The sequence below is a fragment of the Buteo buteo genome, chromosome 4 (assembly GCF_964188355.1).
Source record: "Buteo buteo chromosome 4, bButBut1.hap1.1, whole genome shotgun sequence".
Classification (NCBI taxonomy): domain Eukaryota; kingdom Metazoa; phylum Chordata; class Aves; order Accipitriformes; family Accipitridae; genus Buteo; species Buteo buteo.
In genome coordinates, this window is record NC_134174.1 from 55,233,867 (window position 1) to 55,253,875 (window position 20,009).

The following is a 20,009-nucleotide window of genomic DNA, read 5'->3' on the forward strand; positions in this document are numbered from 1 at the left end:
CTTTTTACACTCCTCGGTAATAAATTCCTTTAAGGTCAGAGAGAGGAAGAGTGGAATATCTGGGGGGGAAGGGAGATCACTGTGCACAGAGGAAGGGTGACAGGGAAGGGAAATGATGCATGGGGAGCCAAAATCCAGCTTTGGGCAGGTTTTGCAGTTGCTCTTCAGGGGCGTTATCTCATCCCTCCCCGCATCGAAAAAGGAGCAGTCAGTGGAAAGTGTTCCTGCAAGGATTTGTTTTCTTTTGAAGTTTGGGGTGAAAACCATCCTTTCCCAAAGAAGCTCTCCTGCAGCCGCATCCAGACAGGAATGGTCCCAGCCCCAAGGCAAAGCAGCAGGATCTCCAAGCGCCACTGGTGCAGAGAAACCCACGTGGAAGGGAACGTGGCCATATCTTGGCCGAGTTTAATCACGTCACTTGAGGAAAACTTGCTGGTCAACTGGGATCCCCAGCAAGGTTATTTACCCGGGTGAGGACAAGGGGGACAGGAGGCTGCCTGCAGCTGGTCCCCTGGCCTGAGACCCTCCGTGCCTCTCGCCTTCCCAGGCCTCGAAGCATTTGCAAGCACCGGGCTGCCCCACTAGGACATCCCAGCAAGGACGGCAGAGCCAGGACCAGCGAGGGATGCTGCTGTTCACGCAGTGCTGGGAACCCTCCCCACCGGCCACTCGGTTAATTTAATTAATGAATTAAATGATCCACTTTCACCATTTTTGCAGTGGCTGGGCAGCACCCCCTTTGCAATGGCGCATCCCAGCTGATCCCTCTGTTCAGACCCAAATCCGGAGAGGACCAGGTGTCCCTGGGGACTACAGCACAGCAGAGTGCCCCTCTCCCACCAGCACCCTTCACCCCAAGCCCCACCACCGGCACAGCCCTGCCTGGCCCGGGCAGCCTCACCACTCTGCCTCCACCCCAGTTGAAAGCACCTTCGGGCAGTGAATTTAATTAAGGTTTCTGAAAAGCGGTGTCTGGGAGCCCCTCCTGGATCTGCGGCTCTGAACTTCATTAGGAGCGGTTTGTTGCTAATAATGCCGGCAGCTTCTCTAATTAATAATGGAAGGACTGCGAGCAGATGCCAAGCCAGGAGAGGGAAGGGATTTGTTTGTTTATTTCTCTCCTCTGGTTTTTGGTTGGGGTTTTTTTGGAGTGCAGAGGGAGGGCTGGGGCTTGTTTCCCATCTGAAAAGTGAACGGCGGTGCCTGGGAACCTCGATGGGGAAGAGGGTGCACCTGCGGGGCAGGAGGGGGAGACGGGGTGGGATGGGAGATGGATCCCCGCAGGGTGGGATGAGGGGGCAGACAGGGTGGGATGGGAGATGGATCCCCGCAGGGTGGGATGAGGGGGCAGACAGGGTGGGATGGGAGATGGATCCCCACAGGGTGGGATGAGGGGGCAGCCCCATGGCAAGGGGCTCCCGCTCCGACGGTGCTCCCTGCCTGCTCAGGGCAGAGCCAATGTGGCCACTGGTTGTGCTGGACTTGGGCACCCAGGGATGGTCCTGGCACCCAAACCCCCTCCCATAGCATCAGCCCCACAGCATGTCCCTTCCCACAGCTCATCCCACATCCCACGACACCTCCCCCAGCCCATGGTAGGATGGTGCAGCCATGGGAGGGAGGGGTTCCCCATGCTTCAGCCCACCTGGACCACAAGGATGTGTCATACCCAGAAACATGGGCTCGTGGAGGATCAGCATACCAGGTCCTTTTGGATTTTTCTTTTTGCCTCATTTCTCTCCTGCTTGCTTTTTCGCCGAGCCGGCATTCATGGCACAGCCAGCCGCAGCAGCACCTCGGTGCGGAGGAAAGACTCCCAGCACATCCCAGTGCACAGGACCTGACTCATTAACACCCCACACTTCTGGGGGCCCCGTGGCCAAGCCGTAACTGGAGAGGGGCCCGAAGCAGCTAGGCTGGGCCAGGTCCTGCTGCCTCCCCCTGGCACGGGATGAGCAACGCCAGCCCCACAGCCGAGCCTTGGGGACAGCGGGGAGCCAGCAAGCACCTTCACCCCGCTGCAAGCCACAGCCTCACCGTCCGGTGCAGGAAACCGGGACCTGGCAGGGGTGGGAGAAGCCCCTGCATGCTCCAGCTCCCTGTCCAGGAGCCCACAGCATGCCCAAAAGCTCCCGCTTCTCCAAACAGCTTTCGGAGCAACTGTTCCCACTGTCAGGCAGAGTTCACACTGGAGAAAAAATGGCCTTATCTTGCCCTGACGCCTCATTGCTCATGCTAATTGAAGCAGCGGATGAGAGGGGCCACGGCAGCACGGCCTCAGTGCGGGCTCTGTCCCCTCGGTCCCCCCACTGCTCGCCTGCAGTAGGGATGCCCTGGCTGCAAGTGCGTTTCATGCAGAAACCATAGCTGCAGCAGCTTTCCAAAAAAGCATAGTTCAGGTTTGGTTTTGTTTTTCCAAGGGGAAAAGAATTTTTAATGCCCTTTCCCATCCTTCACGTTTCCTCACACTTTCCATGCTCTGCCCACAAATAACCCGCTGGAGGGCAGCGAGCAAGGCTGCCCCGTGCTGGAGATGCTCCTGCTGCCAGAGATGGGGTACCCACTCCGGAGGGGCTGGGGAGCAGGGAGAAAAGGGGAAAGCATGGTTAAATATTAAAAAACCTCCAGGAGTGTCCAAGGCCAAGGCGACCAGGAAGACCCAGTTTCCCACCCAGGCTGGGATCATCCCTGTCTGCTTAATGCACAAATCCCTTCTCTGGCTCTTAAAAACGCTGGAGCAGGCACGGGACTGCAGCACCTCATACTCCCCGCTTGTTTTTTGGACAGGAAAATTATCCAAAGCATCCGGCAAAAGGGGAAAAATAAAGGCAAAAGGGGCTCAGAAGCAGGGGGGCTGGCAGGGCTGCGCGGCAGGGAGCATCCCGGGGGCGTAGGGCAGCGTGGCAGCCTGCCCGGCCCCGGTACAGGCAGCCGAACAATAACACGAGGCGTCAGGAACACGCTCGGCGGTGGGAATCCCAGTCCTTGCCTTAAAAGGAGATTTCGGGGGATGCTTTTATTGGAAAATTGTTTTCTGATTATTCAGCTTATTGAGAGTTTTATTTCATTATTTGCAACATGACGCGAGGGGGGCTTCGGCTACACATGAACAGCGACAGCCAAGGATGTTTCCGTGGATTTCCAGGCCAGAAGAGCTCATTAAATCATGCCATTTGACCTCCCGTGTTCACAGGCTGGAGAATTTCACCCAATTCCTCTCACATTGAGCCCAATACCTTGTGGTTTTGATTCAAGCGAGCGGTCCAGGACGACATCCTTTCTCAGCTCAATGACTTCAAGAGAGGAAGAATCTGCCACTGACTTCCCTCTGCTGTTTGGCCTGGTGGCAAAAAAACCCCTGCACCCATGAGAGCAACACCCTGCTGCTCACTTATTTCTGATGCGGTGGCATTCTGCTTACTTTGAACCTTTTTCAGATGAAGGGGGATGCCCACATCGCCCCTTGGCCAGCGCCTCCCGTGCAGATGTGCTTTCCGAGCCGCATGGATTAATACAGATAAATAGCAGGATCCCTCCCAGTCTGCCATTAGCGAGCAGCTCAAGAGTTAATAAACTTTGAACAGATGTGACCAACATGTCAAGACATGAGAAGTACGTGGTATGGATGTTTATAAGTACATCGACAGAAGGCATTCATAAAAGGTTATAAACCGTGGTAATAAGCAACCCATCAACTTGTTTGGACTCTAACACTTGATTAACCATTTATTAAAAGGTGCAGTAATCATTTATAAGACATAAGTGGGACCGAATGTAAAGTACGACTCTTTATGTTAATAGATGCCTCAAGAATTTCCTCTCCCTCCATGCCGTGTTTTGGGTGGTTAAAGGCTAACCCTGGCCGCTGGGCACCCCAGCCCCTCCTTTGTGGCATGCAGGGGCCAGATTGACTCCGAGAGCCTCCATGGAGGGGGTGCAGGTGCCCCCACTCCAGGTTTGGTAGTGCCCTGGGATTTTGCTCATGGGGAGCCCTGGGTTTATTTTGGCTGGGCTCTGGGTGACCTCCACCAGTGCCTGAGCATCCCTCTGGAGACCCCGGGAGGGACCTGCCCGGGGGGTTCGGGGCCACCCCGGCAGCAGGGAGGGACAGGCAGAGAGGCGTTCGCTGCCCAGTGGTGCAGTCAGGAGCACCAGATGGTGGGCAGCCAGGGAAGCCTGGCAGCTCCCCAGGGAGAGGACGTTCCACCGGTGGCTGCGCAGGCAGGAGGAGCTCGGGCACTTCTCCCAGGCTTTCCTGGCACAGCCCAGCACCAGCCCTGCTGCCCACAGGTCCCCATCAGACCCCAAGGAAGGGCTGTGCAGGTACAGTGGGCACCAAGTTCTGAGCTAAGCGGGGTGGATCAGGGACCAGGGATTGCAGAGGCTTTAAAACTGCCTGCCTCGTGTCCCTGGTGCCCTGGGGTGGCCGGGGGAAGGAGCAGAGCACAGGGAGAGCAGGTAACCTGCTCCCTGCATCCCCCTCCACACGAGTCAATCCAAGCCCCAAGCTGCCGACGCACTGGGATGGGATGGAAACGCCTCCAGTGCGAAGGCAGCTTCATCCTTCTGTCAACAGGACCCTCCTCTTTTGTTTGCCATCACACTCCTACCCCCAGAGAGACCATGTTTTCTTTCCTGGTGTCTTAATGAGACCTAAACCCATAATTGCTCCCATTACACAACCAGGAGTGACAGTTTATTAGCAATACTTCCTGACCTAATTTACACTGATACCCTCGTGCTCTTCCCTTTGCTCTGGGCAAACAGTCCTTTAGGCTTTCGGAGAAGGAGAGACCCGGCAGTGGGGGATGCGTGGACAGCCCCTGCCCTCTCCCTGCCTCAGTTTTTCCCCGGCTGCACCAGGCTGGGACTCAGCGGTACTGCTGGACTCGGGCGGCTGTGGGTTTGAGGGTCGCATGGGGCACGGCGGCGGCAGATGCTCTGCCCTTCAAAGGAAAGCTCGGTAGCTGCCTGGTGGGGGGCTTTTTAGCATGCGTGTGGCACTGGGTCATTTGGCTGTAGCTGGCTTTAATTGCAGGGAGCATGTAGAAAAGGAAGAGGAAGGCTGAGAAATCGCTCCGGAGTGAAGATGGCAAAGGTTACACCTCGGCCCAGGTGGGGACCACAGGGGCCTTCTGGTGGGAGGGCGGCTGAACCAAACCGCAGATGGGAACGGAGGCGGTGGGATCGTACACTGCTCCCACCCTCAGTCTCTCATGATCAGATCTGGGGCCGGCAACTTCATGTCCCCAAACTCGTTGCTGGGCTGCGCCAAGGAGCTACATCTTTCCCCCAGGGAGATGCCCAGCTATGGTGCGGGATGCTGTGCCAGAGCTTGATGCACCAGGCAAAGGGCTGGTGCAGCGGGAGAAACGGGGCCACCAGTAGCCACAGGCTTGGGGCAAAAGGGATGCTGCTTTCTGCCTTGGATTTGCAGGCAGCGAGGGGTGCATGTGTGGGACCCTGCACCCCAGCGAGGGGACAGAGGCACGGTGAAACAAGAGCCCCGGGGCAGGAGGGCTTGCACCGCTGCCCAGGAGGCTGTAAATCCTGGCCTTGCAGCTACAACACAGACCAGGTGGGAAATCCCTCAAAAAGTGACTAACTGCATCACAGCCTGGGCTTAGGGCAGCACCAGCCTGGATGGGGCTGTGGGAGCAACCGGAGGGATTTGCTCCCAGCATCACCTTCCCCTGCCCTGACCCACGGTGGGAGATGCACCATGTGGGGGTCTGCCAGCATTTGCTAGCATCCCTTCCTGACCCCGTTAAGACAAATGAGTTACTTTTAACCCCAGCCAGTACATTTTTCAGGGCACAGTGGTGAGGCTGCCCTGGACCGGTGCCGAGGAATAGGAAACACTGGGCAAACCCCAGGGCTGGCGGCTGCCTCGGATGCTCATACCATCCATCCTCTGTTAAAGGCTGCCTGCTGGCAGCCCGGCTCCGGCAGCACCTCTCCGACTGGCAGCAGAGGGTAAAATTAGACCGACCGAGCTGCATTTTTTTCCCCTCGGCCGCCCAGCAAACTTTTACAGCTCTTCTGCCGGCTCCCATCCTGTCTCGGGGGAAGCAGCCGCCCCAGCAGGGGGAAGAGCGGAGGAGCCCGTCTGGCCGCCAGTCTCCCTCGTGCTCAAAAAAAAAAGAAAAAAAGAAAATTGTGCTGGGTTTTTTGTTTGGTTGGGGGTTTTTTTTTTATATATATATGGAGGTTTTGTGGCTTTGACGCAGTTTCCTGAAAATCCTGCCTCATCCTGCCAGGGGCTGAGTGAATGCACATCCCAGCCCTCGGCGGTGGGGGAGAGAAGGAGGAGAAGCCAGGGAGGGAGAGAAGAAAGCCTTTGCCAAACTGGCCTGACCAGAATGTGACACAAGAGCAGGAAATGAGTCACGCCGGCAGGGCAGCTGCTCCCAGGCATTTGCATAGAAAGAAGCCCCACCAGGCAGGGAACCGCACCAGTCCTCGGCCCCGCTCCCCATGCTCCAGCCCCACAGCCGCTGGACCCACTGCTGTGCTTGCGGGCACCCATCGGCACCCTGAGGCTGGCCGAGGCAGCAAGCCCTGGAGCATCACCCCTGTCCCACGGCTGGCTGTGCGACCCCGGGTTTGGCCATTCAACCTCAGATTGGGTCGTTCCACCCTGGATTTGCCCCGGGACAAAGTGGAGCTCCCCTCCATCACCCCCCCACGCAGTCTCCCTTGGCCAGCCCTCAATATCTGCTTTGCCCCATGCTTTAAGCTTGAGGAGGAAGGGAGAAAGCCCCGCATTTTTGCTCCAAGAGGAGCCCCAGTTGCGCATCCATCGCACAGGGGCAAAGCTCTCCCAAGGGTCCAACAAGGGTATCACCAGCATCTGCATCCAGCACACCGTCCCAGCTGCAAGTGTCGGACGTGGGTGTTGCTGGATCCCAGTGCTTGGGTGGTTGGGGCAGGGAACCTGCTTTGTGTGCTGTGGGGACCAGGCTGCACACCTGGCTCCTGGTCCCTTTTTATTAATCGTAGAGGACAGGAGGTTTCCCCTGCAGATGCACCGTGCACACACATGTCCATCTTCCCCCAGCAGGTACCGGGCTGCGAGGATGCCAGAGCAGGCAGGGGACAGTGTGGAATGGACGAGTGTGACCCCGCAGCGAGGACGTGCATGGGATGGCCAGGCACAAGCGGTACATGGCGGCGGCGTGCCCTGGGCTGGGGCAGGGGGTGACCAGCTGTGGGGATCTCTGTGTCGTGCCTCCTCCATGGGGTTGTTTCCCTCCTCCACCCCAGCCAGGAACGGGGGATGACCACAAGCAGACAGATTTAGTGCTGCAAACCAGGCTATTGCCACACTCCACGCTCCTTAAATCCTTAAACCCAGTCTTAAAATTTCCGCGAAAGCCTTCAACGCATTAATCACATGGAGCAGGATGGAGGGAGCTTTCTCCATTGCCCTAAGCCACCTCACTGGGCTTACATGGAAGAGGGACAGAAGGGCAGTGATGGCTTCTCTCTGGCTCATTAATTGAGTTATAAATGACCCAAGAAGCACATCACTTTGTATTACTTTCAGAGGGCTCAAGGCTTCTGGGGAAGGTGCAGGGCTGGGTGCTGGAGCCCTCAGGAGCATCCCGGGGATGGGGTGGTGGCAGGCAGGAAAGCTGTCACTTTAACAGCCAACCGCTCTGTAAATCTGCGGAACACCCTCCCTCTCCCATCAGCTCAGTAGGATCCACAGCCCTAAATAGCAAACAGAGTTTCTGTACGTCTGCGAGCTGGTTAAACATCACTTGAGTCTGCCTGGGAAAGCAGAGGCAGGTCCTCGACGCCAGCTGCCAGACACAGCCCTGCTCGTCCCCTGCCCGCAGTGACGAAGGCGCCTCGGCTCTGCGGACCAGCCGGCACACCCCTGCTCCCCAGGGATGAGGTCCCTCTGCACCCGGCGATGCCACTTCAATGCCAGACCCTGGTGACAAGTGCCCGAGCGTCCGGGCTCTGCAGGGTGTGGGGCGATGCTCTGCTGGCCCTTTGTGGGTGGGTACCCACCGCCCAGTTAGCGCTAATGGGGGCCTCAGCAGGGATGCTGACACTTTACCAGGGAGGCTGGTGGGGGCCATGGTCTCCCTAGGGCAGGGCTAAGGGCTGCCAAAGCAAGACCACCAGCGGAGGGGAACGATGGCCCGGCAGTGGCTGGGAAAACCGAGGCTTGGGAGGCTGAGGTATGCACATCAGGACTCAGCTAAAAACCACCTCTCTGGCCCCTCGGCACGGGCTGGGGCACCCACAGAGGGCTGTATCCTGATGGAAGAGAGCCCAAAGCGTGGGCAGGCTTTCTGCAGCTCGCTCCTGCCGGTGCCCACCAGCCACCCATCACTGGCAGGAGGGTGTTTGGGAGGTGCATGGGCAGGGAGTCCCTGCCTACAGCCCCCTCTGAGGCAGCTCCTGCTGGCTGTGGAAGGGTTGTGATGCCCAGCCCGGCTTTGGGGCTTCCCTTGCCAAGGGGGTTTCTCCAGGCTGGGCAGGGAGATGGCATCATCCAGACGCTAGTGTGATGTCAGCAGGGCCAGTGCTGGTCCTAGGGCAGCGGGATTCCCAGCCGAGAGCAGGACACATCTTTCAGCTTGGCTCAGCCCCATCCCATCCACCTTCCACTTTTAAATCCTGCTAAATACCAGACAGCTTCCCCAGCTCACCCGCAGCACAGGGTACCAGGGGGGCCCCGAGCAGCCCCTGCAGAAGAGCCTTGCCCTGCCCGAGGTGGGGCCGGTGGCTGTCACTGGGGGCTGCCTGGTACTGCTTGTCTTTATAAAGAAGCGAGAGTCACGAATAGTTTTGCACTGACTTTTCGAGGAGAGGTTTGCCTCGGTGTGGGCTCGGCCGGCCGACAGCAGCTCTGACGCATCCCGTGCCGCCCTGCCCAGCTCCCACCGGTCCTGGCTGCCAGGCGGCTTGTAAAACCCCAGAGGAGACGTACAGCCCGCGGGCTTCGAGGCCTGGCAGAGGAATTACATGGCAAACCGCTCCCTTTGCAGGAATTGGCACTCAAGCCCCAGGGAGCTGTAGGCTGGGTGTGCGGGGATGGCGGGGGGGTGGTTGGGGGGTGACACAGGGTGAGCCCCTCTCCTGGCGTGGCTCAGCTGTGGGCTTTCCTGTGCAGGCAGAGATCAGCCGGCTGGACCCAGAAATAGGTTTTATGGTGGCAAAGAGGCTGTGGGAGCCTCACCCAGAAATAAGAGGCGAGCGAGGCGTCCTGAGCCAGCCTGGGCACTGCACACCAGCTGCAGCCCCATCAGTGTGATGGGGTGTGCTGGGGTATGACGCTGTTATTATTTGTTATTATTTGCCCTGGGGCAGCACTTTAGGACTGTGGTGTGCTGGGCGTAATGCAGACGGCAGGTAGAGGTGTTCCCCGATGTCTCACTAAAGCATGAAGCAAGAGGAGACAGGAGGAGGCAGGGAAACGGGATGGGGGATCCCAAAGCCAAAACCAACCCAAAGACAGCCGGTACCAGTCACTCCATCTCCTTCCCAGGGTGTCTCTTGGTAGGACCTGCTTGTACACAGGGGACTCCTGTAAAGGAAAGTGTGGAAAGACCTGGATCACCCCCACCCTGGGTGTGCTGTAGGATGCAGCCGCCTGCCCCAGGTGGCCCATGGCACCAGGGCTATAGGGTGCTCTAGTAGATGCTACTGGGTGGTGTCTCTGGACAGTTTGGTCCATGGCTTTGAGGCTGTGATCGGGCAATTCCTGCTAAATCCCTCCTGGAGGAAAACTGCCATCAGTGAGCATCACCCAGGGGCAACGTGGGTCCCAGATCCTGAAGCCACCGTCTGAGCTTTTGCTCCCTTGTCACTCCCCCACAAACCTGACTGTGCACCCTGAGCATTTTTTGGTCTAAATACTCCATTTTGAAGCCATTTGTGACCCCCCTTGCCAGTGGGAAATGGATTTACACCAGCAACATGCTTTCTTCCCAGTGGCCCAGCACATTTGGCGGGGGTTGGATATACAGCGTCACGCAAAACAGCTGCGGAAACATTTGTTGGGAGAGCCGTTAACAGAGACACCTCTGTGCCCCGGGCTCTGGTGGGAGGTGCTGGGGCTGCCAGTTTTGGAAAGACCCCGCGGGACAAACGGCTGTTGCTCTGCATGGGGAGGAAACGCACCTGAAATGGTCCTGAGCAAAGTAACATCCAGAGGGGAGCCGAGGGGGCGTAGGAGGCTCCAGAGGACACTGCTGGTACCCAGGGCCAGCTGTGGCCCAGCTGGGAGCTGGTGCCAGGGCGATCGGTCCCTTTTTATGGACCGCCACCCTGAGCAACCCTGGCTCCTGGCCGCGTAGGGATGCTGGTGGCCGGGCAGGGTGGCCCTACCGCTGATGCAGTGGCCAGCAGAGACGTCCGAGCTGGGGACGAGCCTGGGCTCCTCGGAGGCTGGGCTACAGCCGCAGGGACAGCCATCGCGCCCGCCGAGGGCTGCGCAGCGCCGAGCACCGCGGTGGGCCCCACCGCTAGCCCCGGCCCTTTTAAGACGGCGCCGCCTCGAGGCGGGGCGGGGCGGGGGCGGTCCCCCGTGACGCGCAGTGGGCGGGCCGCGGGCGGGGCGGGGCCGGTCCCGCCGCAGCGCAGCGCAGCGCCGCGCAGCTCCGAGGCGGCGGCGGCGGCGGCGGCAGCGCCCGGCGGGATCCACCGGCTCCGGCTCCGGCGCCTCCGCTCCGCTCCGCTTCCCCCCCCACCCCGACCGGCTCCCGAGCGGGGCGGCCCCTCGGCGTCGCCGGGGCGGGGCGCGCCTGCCCGCCCCCTCCCTCCCTTCCTTCTCCCCGGTCGATATATCCCCCGCGGCCACCGCCCCCATGGCCGCCCCGCCCGCCCCCCGCCGCCGCCCCGGCCCCCCGCGCCGGGGCTGAGCCCGGCCGCCTCCGAGGCGCCGCCCCCCCCCCCCCCCTTCTCCCCTCCCCGAGGAGATCCGCTGCGGGGATCCGCGCCCCCCCCCCCCCCGCGCTCCTCGTCCCCCGTCCCCCCCCTCCCCGGGCCGCGGCCGCCTCCCCGGGGGCGGTGGGAGGAAGGCCGGGGCGTGGGGCTCCGGCGGACGGGCGGTCGGCGCCCAGGGCGAGCCCAAGATGGCTGGAGGCGGCGGCGGCGGGGGCAGGCGCGGGGGGCTCTGCTGAGCGGCCCCGCCGGGACGGGACGGCTCAGGCTCGGCTCAGGCTCAGGCTCGGCCGGCCCCGCAGCCGCAGCCCCTCCGCAGAGCCCCGCCGGGCGGGCGGGGGAGGCAGCGGGAGCGGTTTTGTTCCGGTGACTATTTAATTTTTTTTTTAATAGATTTTTTTAAAATTTTTTATTATCTTATTTTTAATGCGCCTCCGGTCTCCGTTCTCCAGCAGGGCAGCTCAAAATGGCTGAGAGCTGACTCGGCTCTCCCGGAACCGTACGCTTCGGCCGGCTCCTCCCGGCTGCCCGCCGCCGCCTCGCCCCTTCCCGGCGGGGCCGGACGGGGAAGCCGCGCCGGGGGAAGGCGCTCCGCGGGCGGCTCGGACAGCCGTCCCTCTGCCCCGGGACCCCCGGCTCCATCGCATTGTTGCCGTCGGGGGGGCTGCGTCCCCCCGGCCGGCCATGAGACCGGGCTAGGTCGGGCACCCCCCCCGGACGCCTTTCCCCCCCCCAGCCCCGGTGGGAAGTCAGAGCAGGTTGATTTGGGGTCCGCGGGGTTTAGATCCCCCCTTGGCAAAGCCCATCCCCTCTCTCATCCCTCTCCGGGAGCGTTGGACGAGGCTGGGAGGGCTGCGCTGGGCTGGGGTTTGCTCTGAATGACCGAGCTCTCCCATTCAAGACCTCGCAACCTCAAAGCAGGCGAGAGGGTTTTTTTTTTTTCTTTTTTTTTTTTTCCTGTCTTGTCTTTTTTTTTTTTTTTTTCCTCTTCCTTTTTTTCTCTGCTGCTCCACAGGGTGAGAAGCAAATCTGTGGGGCTGCAAAGAGAATTCATTTTTTCGCCATCGTCATCGTCGCTATTATTTTTTAATCTTCCTCCTTTTCCCATTTTGGATCTTAACCCTTTGATCTGTTTCCTTTAAAAGACTCTGATTCCCAACTCCCATCAGGGGAGAGGGAGGAGAAATACGGGGGAGGAAAAAAAAAAACAAAAAAAACCCCGAGTGAGTCCGTGCTCTCAGCTGTTAGCCAGGTTGGTGGGGGACAAAAGTCCCTTTAAAATATTGAATGTCAGTTGCAAACCTAAGAAAAGAAAAATCCGATCCGGAGCGCTAAATTTAGGAGCTTTATATGGAACTTGGACTCTGCTGCTGGATTTTGTATGGATTTTTTTCAACCTTTGGTAAGTTTCGATTCACCTTCTGGGGTAAAAAGAAACAAATGGCTTTTAGGGGGGGTTAAGACTTTGGGCTGTAAATCCTACTGTATCGTGTTGGGGTTTTTTAGCTGTTTGTGTTGCTTTTTTAACGAAGCGACGCGGACGTCACGTTTTCTCGCTGGAGATTCCTAGAGTGCTGCTCTTGGTTTATTTTATCCCCGATTTTAGAATATCTGCTGCGGTTTATTATTTGTCGCGCGTGCTGCGGGGAGGGGGGGAGCCCAGCCGTTCACCCCCAGGCTTCCCGTTGCAGGGAGGACAGACCCCGGCGTCCGCCCCTAGACCGCACTGAGCGACCGAAGCGGGTGGGGGGAAACGTCGCCAGAGACTGCCGGCAGAGATGGCCGAGAATTGGAAGAACTGCTTCGAAGAGGAGCTCATCTGCCCCATTTGCCTGCACGTCTTCGTGGAGCCGGTCCAGCTGCCCTGCAAGCACAACTTCTGCCGGGGCTGCATCGGGGAGGCGTGGGCCAAGGAGTCGGGCTTGGTGCGGTGCCCGGAGTGCAACCAGGCCTACAACCAGAAGCCCAACCTGGAGAAGAACCTGAAGCTCACCAACATCGTGGAGAAGTTCAACTCCCTCAACCTGGAGAAGCCCCCCTCCGTCTTGCACTGCGTCTTTTGCCGTCGGGGCCCGCCGCTGCCGGCCCAGAAGATCTGTTTGAGGTGCGAGGCCCCGTGTTGCCAGTCCCACGTCCAGACCCACCTGCAGCAACCCTCCACGGCCCGGGGCCATCTCCTGGTGGAGGCGGACGACGTGCGGGCCTGGAGCTGCCCCCAGCACAACGCCTACCGCCTGTACCACTGCGAGGCCGAGCAGGTGGCCGTCTGCCAGTTCTGCTGCTACTACAGCGGGGCCCACCAGGGACACTCGGTCTGCGACGTGGAGATCCGCCGCAGTGAGATCAGGGTAAGTCGGACCTTCGTGGAGACGTGGGTTTGTCCAGCCCGGGGGGGGCCGACGCTCTCCCTGGCCGCCCTCTGCCCTGCCGTGTTTGTTCCCCAAAGGCCTGTGTTTGTGTGTGGGGCCTAGGCAAAATCCACCCCGGTGCTGCTCCTCCTCCGCCTGGTGTCTCCCCCCCCCCTCCCTGCTTCGTGGCGGACATGTTAGGTGGCCTCCCCAGCCGAGCAGTGACGGAGTCTGCGGGTGCGGGGGGTGCTCCCTGGGGAAGGGGTTCCGTGCCAGGAGGCGTTCGGAGCCGTTCGGCCGTAGGACCTGCGGCCGCTCGGGTCTGGGCTGCGCGGGGAAGGGTCAAAGTCCTGGGCCAGGGGGGTTTGGAGGGGTCGTCTCCCCGGTTCCTGCTGGGGTATGCAGCTGTTCGGGGGAAGGCGGAGGAGCTGCCCGCATCCGAGGTCGAGTCGCCCCGGAATCGGGCTCCCTGGGGCGACAAAGTGGACGCAGACGCAGACCCTGTCCATTGTAAGGCCTGTGAATGTCAAACTGCCGGCTCTTCCCACTGCCTCCCGCCGGGGCCGGTGGCCGCTATCCCCTTCCCCCCCGGCGATGGAGAAGCTTTGCGTCGGAGACCCACGGCTTCTCGCTGGTGGGGATTCAGGCTTGGGGTTTGGCCAAATAATGGGGTTTTTCCTAGGGGGCACAGGGCTGCCCCCCCCTCCCTAAAGCAGCGTGGGGCGTAGCGCTGGATTCGAGGGAAAGCGAGTCTGTATTTTGCTCGTGGCCAGGCCATCTGGCAGGAGCTTTCACCCCTGGCTCCCCACCCTGAAGTTTGTGGCGGGCATTTAACAGCCCTGCGGGCAGCCCTGCCGTGACCCCACCACCACCTTCTCCCGTCGCCCAGGGCTGCCCCTCCGCTCCCCCTCCGACCCTTCGAAAGAGGCCTGGCGCTTGTCCGCCGAATAAATATTTAACAATGAATTGAATGGTGATTACTGTAAAATGGGGATGATTTCCTGTGTATTTTAATGTTGCCAAAATGAGTCACCATTTAGCAATAAAAAAAAAAAGTCATAAATAAAAATTGCAGTATAATTACTTTCCAATTGGATGGCCAGGCCTGGGGATGGGGGGGCAGCCTTGTGCAGAGAGGAGCCAGCCTGAGCTCACAGGAAGGTTATTTTCCTCTCCAGGTTTTTTGGGGGAAAACCAGAGACCTCCGTGGAGGTGCCAGCAGCTCTGCCACACGCACTGGAAGGGGAAAGACCCAGCCAGGCTTTTGGAGAAGCGTTTTTCTGCTTCTATTTATAGGGAGTCATTTTGGTCGCCCTCTGCCAGGGTGGGGAGCCACCCTGGAAGGGCTGCACGGGGCTGGGACGGGGCTTGCATGTGTATTTCCCGGGAGCCTTAGCCAGGGACCAAAACTATTTTTCCAGGTCCTTTTCCAGGACACTTTGATCTCATCTATTCCCGCTCTTGCTGCGTGGTTTTTTTTTGTTGTTGTTGCTGCCGTTGTTATGGCTGGATGTTCGCTGCTCCTTGCAGATGCATGCTGCTAATGACCTGGCAGAAAGCTGCCACCAGCTAGGCTGGATTTTGGCCTTGGCTTGGAATTTTAGGATATGTGGCTGGACACTGAAGGTGTTGGACGGCTGTGTTGTAGAGCCGCAGAATTATTTTGTGACCTTGGCCAAATCCCTTGGTATCTCCATCACCGCGTTATCTTAATTTTCTTTCACTGTGATGATAAGCGTGTCTCTTCCTACTGGGTGCCTGGCTCGGTTGGGTGCTCGGAGGCTGGGGCAATGGAGGTCAGCCCGAAGCTGGGGGATGGCGTGCCCAACAGATCCCCCCCTGTAGTTGAAGCAGTTCCTCCATGAAAAGGCCACAGTAGGGAAGAGCCCCTGGGAAAAACGCCCGGCAGGTTGCCGGCCCTCACTGCACGGCCTTGGCCAGGTCTCTGGCTGAAAACCTCTCCTCGTTAGCCGGCAAGGAAGGTGGCTGTGTTGGCTCCTGAGTTAGGGTGCGTGCGCTCAGCCGGTGACTGCTTCCCGCCTGCGGGAGCCAGGCCCGGGATTCCTGGCTGCTTGCTCACCCCATGGCGGAGAGCCGCTCTTGGAGCATCCTGGGGAAGGAGGGCTGGGGCTGGGGGGCAGATGAGTAACACTGGGCTTGGGAGGTCCGGGGGAGGCCCCATCGTGAGAGGTTTGTTCCATGCGTGGCTCGCGTTTGGGAAGCTGTTAATTGAGAAATGAGTCAAAGTTTGGAGGCTCAGAGCCTTGTCCTTGGTGCGGGGGACTTGTGAGTGTGTGTGGGGTGCGACATTGACCTGGTGTGGTGGGGGTGGCCCCCGTAGCCTGGAGGAGGGATGGGAGCCTTTTTTAGTATTTATTACTCTGTCTCTGCTGCCGGGCCACCTTGAAGGGCATCTTACCCCCGGTTACGGTCAGATTTGAAGGGGAAAAGGGGCTCAAAACTCCTTGGGGACCACACCAGCGCTTTCAGCTGTAAGCTGGCAATTAGGGCAAGAGAGCTCATGCTGGGCAAAAGAGGCCGGAGGCCGGTGTCTGCAGGAGGAAAGAGGGTGTCTGTGGAGGGCTCGCTTGAGGCGGACGCACGTGCTTGGTGGGTTTGGGGTAAGGGGACCACTCGGCATTAGGTGCTCTACAAACCCGCAGAGCCCTGGCTCAGAATTGGTTGAACTCCACGGTGCAACCATAATACAAACAGTAAATAAAATATGTGGTTAATCTTTCTTTCGTGGGCGTATAAAGCGCTTACCTCCCCTTCCCCCCGTGAGATGTTTTCTCCTTTGTTTCCTGTTTTTGTAGTGCTTAAAGAGGAGAGGGGGGGAAAAAAACCCAACAACCCACCCTTTTTTTTTTTGCTTCTTGTCATTTCGTTTGTGTCAAGGTCTCAAAATGAAACATTTTTTCTTCCATCTTTGCCTTTGCTGCCCCAGACACGTGCCTCCCGCCTGCATGGGGGAACCTGCGGACTCCCTGGCATGGGGGAACCTGCTTCCAGGGTTGAAAAAGAAAGTTGCTGCAGCATGAGGTTAATGTGTTGCCTTTTTTTTTTTTTTTTTTTTTTTTTTTGTGTCCTCCATTCATCCCAAAAGGGGAAAAATACATCGCTGGAATTGGAGCACGGGTCAAAAGCCAGCAGCCAAAGAAAGGGACTCACTTGCGGGGTGCCCTATCTTTGTGTGGGACACGGTTGACTGAGGCCAGGTACATTAGAGCTTGCCTGGGGATGTCCCAGCTGCCTGTCCTCAGCTGGAAGTGTCACCGGTGGAAAAGGGCTTGGGTAGAGGCTCTGCTTCTGCTTCCGTTTTGTTTCAGGGATGAACATAGATTTCCCTCTGACCTAGGTTGCAGCGCATTTTTGGGAAATCAGGAGAAAATCCCTCCATGTTCTGAAGATCTCTGTTGGTTTTGAACATTAAGAGGGAGAAAGCGCATTGTGGTGCTGAGACCTGTGGGAAAACATTGGGGATCTTTCTGCAGGTGTGTGGGAGCAGCGCTCAGCGCTGGTCATGGAGCAGCGCCCATTCAGCAAATCCGGGGGGACAGGGACTGGGCTGCTGGTCCCATCTGCTCCTCAGTGGGTTTGGCCTTTCTTTCTTGGCAGCACCCTAGATAAGGCCAGTTCAGGTGCTTTCTAAGTATGGGAAAGAGGAGAGGTGAGCACTTGCTAGGAGCATAGAAGAGACGAATCCCAAGTCTGTACCAGAAACTCTGGTCCTTTGCCAGCATTGGCCACCAGCCCCAGTGCAGAGACGGCCCGTGCACTTTTCCTGCCTGCCCCAGCTGATTGCTTCTGTGGTTTAAAAGCTCTAGGTCTCTAGAGGGAAAATGCCACCAGCTTTTCTTTGCTAGGCGGCCCTGACAACAGAGATACCTTCCTGCTTGAAACAAGTCCCGTGTCGCATCCCCACGCTGCCATCTGTGCCAGGGACGTTTTGCTGGGACCTAGGGAGCCTCACTGGTGGGGAGGCTGGGGTCGGCTCCACTGCCAGGCTCCTGGCATGAGCTGCTGTAGGTTGTTTTACTCTGAAACAGGTTTGGTAACTTGTGATGGGCTGGATTTTTACAGGCTTACTTATTTTCCAGATGACTTGTTTATGAGGAGTGCGGCATGCAGCTCACTGGAGGCATTGTGAGCGCAAGTGCTCAAGTGTTAATTTAGCTCTCGTGACTGTAAGATGGTGTGGGCTGATGCCTGGCAGGTGTTCTCTATGGCACTCTTTGAACATACCTGGTCCCCAGATGACTTTTGCAGCAGGTCCTATGAAGCCGGAGATGCGCAGGTTCTTCCTGTGCCCTCCATCTGAGCCTCCACCAGCACCCCAGAGCTGAACCGCCAGCCCAGCCTGGGGGTTAGGTCAGCCTAACCCAGGTCTCTCTCCCCTGGCTTTGCCCGTGCCCTGGTTCCTGCTCAGGGGCCTCAGGAGTCCAGCATTAGGCTCCTAAATGTGACTGATCATTATGGCCTGGGATCCTGTCAGTTGGTCAAGCTGCCATGATGAGTAATGACTTCTTGGGCCTTGGGCAGTCACAGAAATCCCAGCACCCACCTAGCCTCGCTTTCTAGCTCCATGCCATTCACCGCCATCCATCTGTCAGGCTTTGCTGCACTGTGTTGTCAGGGGCAGCAGGGGATTTCAGTTCAACCGATAGCAGCTTGTGCCGCCCTAGAGAGGTCTCAGGGGAGCTGAGCCACCCTGCTGCAAACCTATCTGGGTGTGCTGGCCAAGTGGCAGTGGGTAGCTTGGCTGATACTGGGACAGTCTCCTGCCTCCCCCGGGTTTGGATTAAGGGCTTTTCCCCAATGCTTTCCTGCTAAACTTGAGCATTTTCCTCGCCCTTAGCCCATCAGGTTGCCAGCAGTTGCTTGCTCTAGACCTGCAGCTGCAAGTCTAATGTGTAGAGTCAATCTGAGAAGTGACAGCAGAGATGGAGGATGTGGGGAGGCAGCCTGGTGAGTTTGGGTGGGAGGGAGGAGGCTTGCATGGAAGGGACAGCTTTGGTAAAGAAGAGGAGTAGGACAGGGGCTGCAGTGGAGAATGTTCTCTTCCCATGGTGGACAAAGCTATGTGGACAGGTGCTGGTGAAGAGTGAGGTGGAAGGAGAGGGAGAGAGGTTCATCTGAGGACCTTGAGCTGCTTTGCAAGGAACAGCAACAAACTGTAGCCCAGGCTTACCCCTGCAGTATATAGGGGTTGGCTGTACTTTGCAGGTGGGGATGTCTAGGCACAGCCTTGCCCACCCATGCCAGACAGCCTTGGCCAGAGAGCTTTCTTCCCTTGAAGCTCTTGCTCAGTGGTGGCTTTAAATGAGCCCCTGAGATGGGGGTGTCCTGGTCTGGTCTCTGAACCAGGAGGTATAAGCCCGACTTTGGCTGGTGATGAGGGCATAATAAACTTAGCCCAGACCCTTGTTTAGTCTAAATCCAACCTGTGATATTTATGTAAGTGTCATGCGGCTGCTGGCATGGAGGTGTGCAGCATGCTGCTCTCCTCTGGCCTGTGAGCATGGCAGAGAGGGAGAAGTAGGAAAAACGTGGTCTGCAGTGTGACACCCTGGACTTTCCTTCGCTCCTCAGCCTCGTGTCTCGCACGTGGGAGCCCGGGTGAGCCCTCTGAGGAACGTGCGAGTCCCAGGACCGTCCTTCCCTTCTCTTCCCCTCCCCTTGCTCCAGCAAAGCACTGTCTTCGAGCTCTCCCGCGTGCTTGGCCGAGCCTGGTCCTGCCAGAGGGGGGTCCACAGCGTCTCCGCTGCTCTGGTCATTGCCTCTGGAGCAGAGGAGTTGCCTCAGTCCCCATCTGAGCAGGGGGAGCAGAAGGGGGGGCTGGCGAAGGGGGTGGGAGGCGAAGGCAGATTTCCATGTCTCACAAAGGGCACAAGCGATCAGATTCGTGCAACTGCCCAAGAATAAAGAGGCTCTTACAGTGCTGGCTGCCCTGACCTCTCTCCTCTCTGCTCCAGAGGACAGCGTGTGACCACACAGGGATTTCTTAGCTGTGCTTCAGAGGGAGGCAGCGGGTTTTCTATCCCCAGACCTGTCTGCAGCTTGCCTTGCAGCATATTGGCCTATTTTTTGCTCATTACCTATCTGTTTACTGGAAATCTTGGTACACGTTGGTAATTTCTTCTTTTCTTCTCCTTAATTTCATGTAATTGTTTTGGTTTTTGGTTTTGGTTTTTTTTTCAATGTGACACTGAAATGGGGCTGAGAGCAGCAGTGCTTCCAGAGCAGGGACAAAAGTAACCAGGAAACACAGGGCAAGAGAGGAGGGATCGACACCGAAACAATGAAATAGCCAAGCAAGGAAAGACTGAATGCTCAATAGCACAAGCCTTTGCAGAAATGCCTGGCTAGTGCAGCATTTTATAATCAGCTTCTGTGCTGGGCTGGCCTGCAACAGTAGTGTGATGGGGGAGGAATGCTTTGAATTAGCTGGATGCCAGAATTAATTCTGTCAGAATTCAAATGTACATGTATGTACGGATTTATAAATAAACACTTGGGGACGGATTCTGCTTTGCCATGCAGGCTCCGGGGCAGAATCTGGTCTGGCTTTGCTTTTTTTCTTTTAAAAAAAAATAAAATGCTATGTATCTGGGCTAGGTTCTGGTGACTTTGTCAACTTTCTGCATTTATGAGCAGCCTGTAGGCTCAGGAGATGCAGGTTTGGTTGGAGTAAGGGGGATGGCTCAGAGGAGTCGGAGCTGCTGAGCTTCCTTGTGTTGGTAGCCAATTTTCTGC

At 58.0% G+C, this 20,009-nt stretch overlaps 1 protein-coding gene across 1 annotated transcript in view; it reads left to right on the forward strand.

The window, feature by feature from the left end:
- Window positions 1-10,990: 10,990 nt before the first annotated feature.
- TRIM8 (tripartite motif containing 8) overlaps window positions 10,991-20,009 on the forward strand; it is a 30,604-nt gene continuing 21,585 nt past the window's right edge. The window contains exons 1-2 of the mRNA XM_075026276.1: window positions 10,991-12,307; window positions 12,597-13,253. Coding sequence (XP_074882377.1) covers window positions 12,684-13,253 — 570 coding nt within the window. The 5' untranslated portion in view covers window positions 10,991-12,307; window positions 12,597-12,683. The remainder of the gene's footprint in view (window positions 12,308-12,596; window positions 13,254-20,009) is intronic.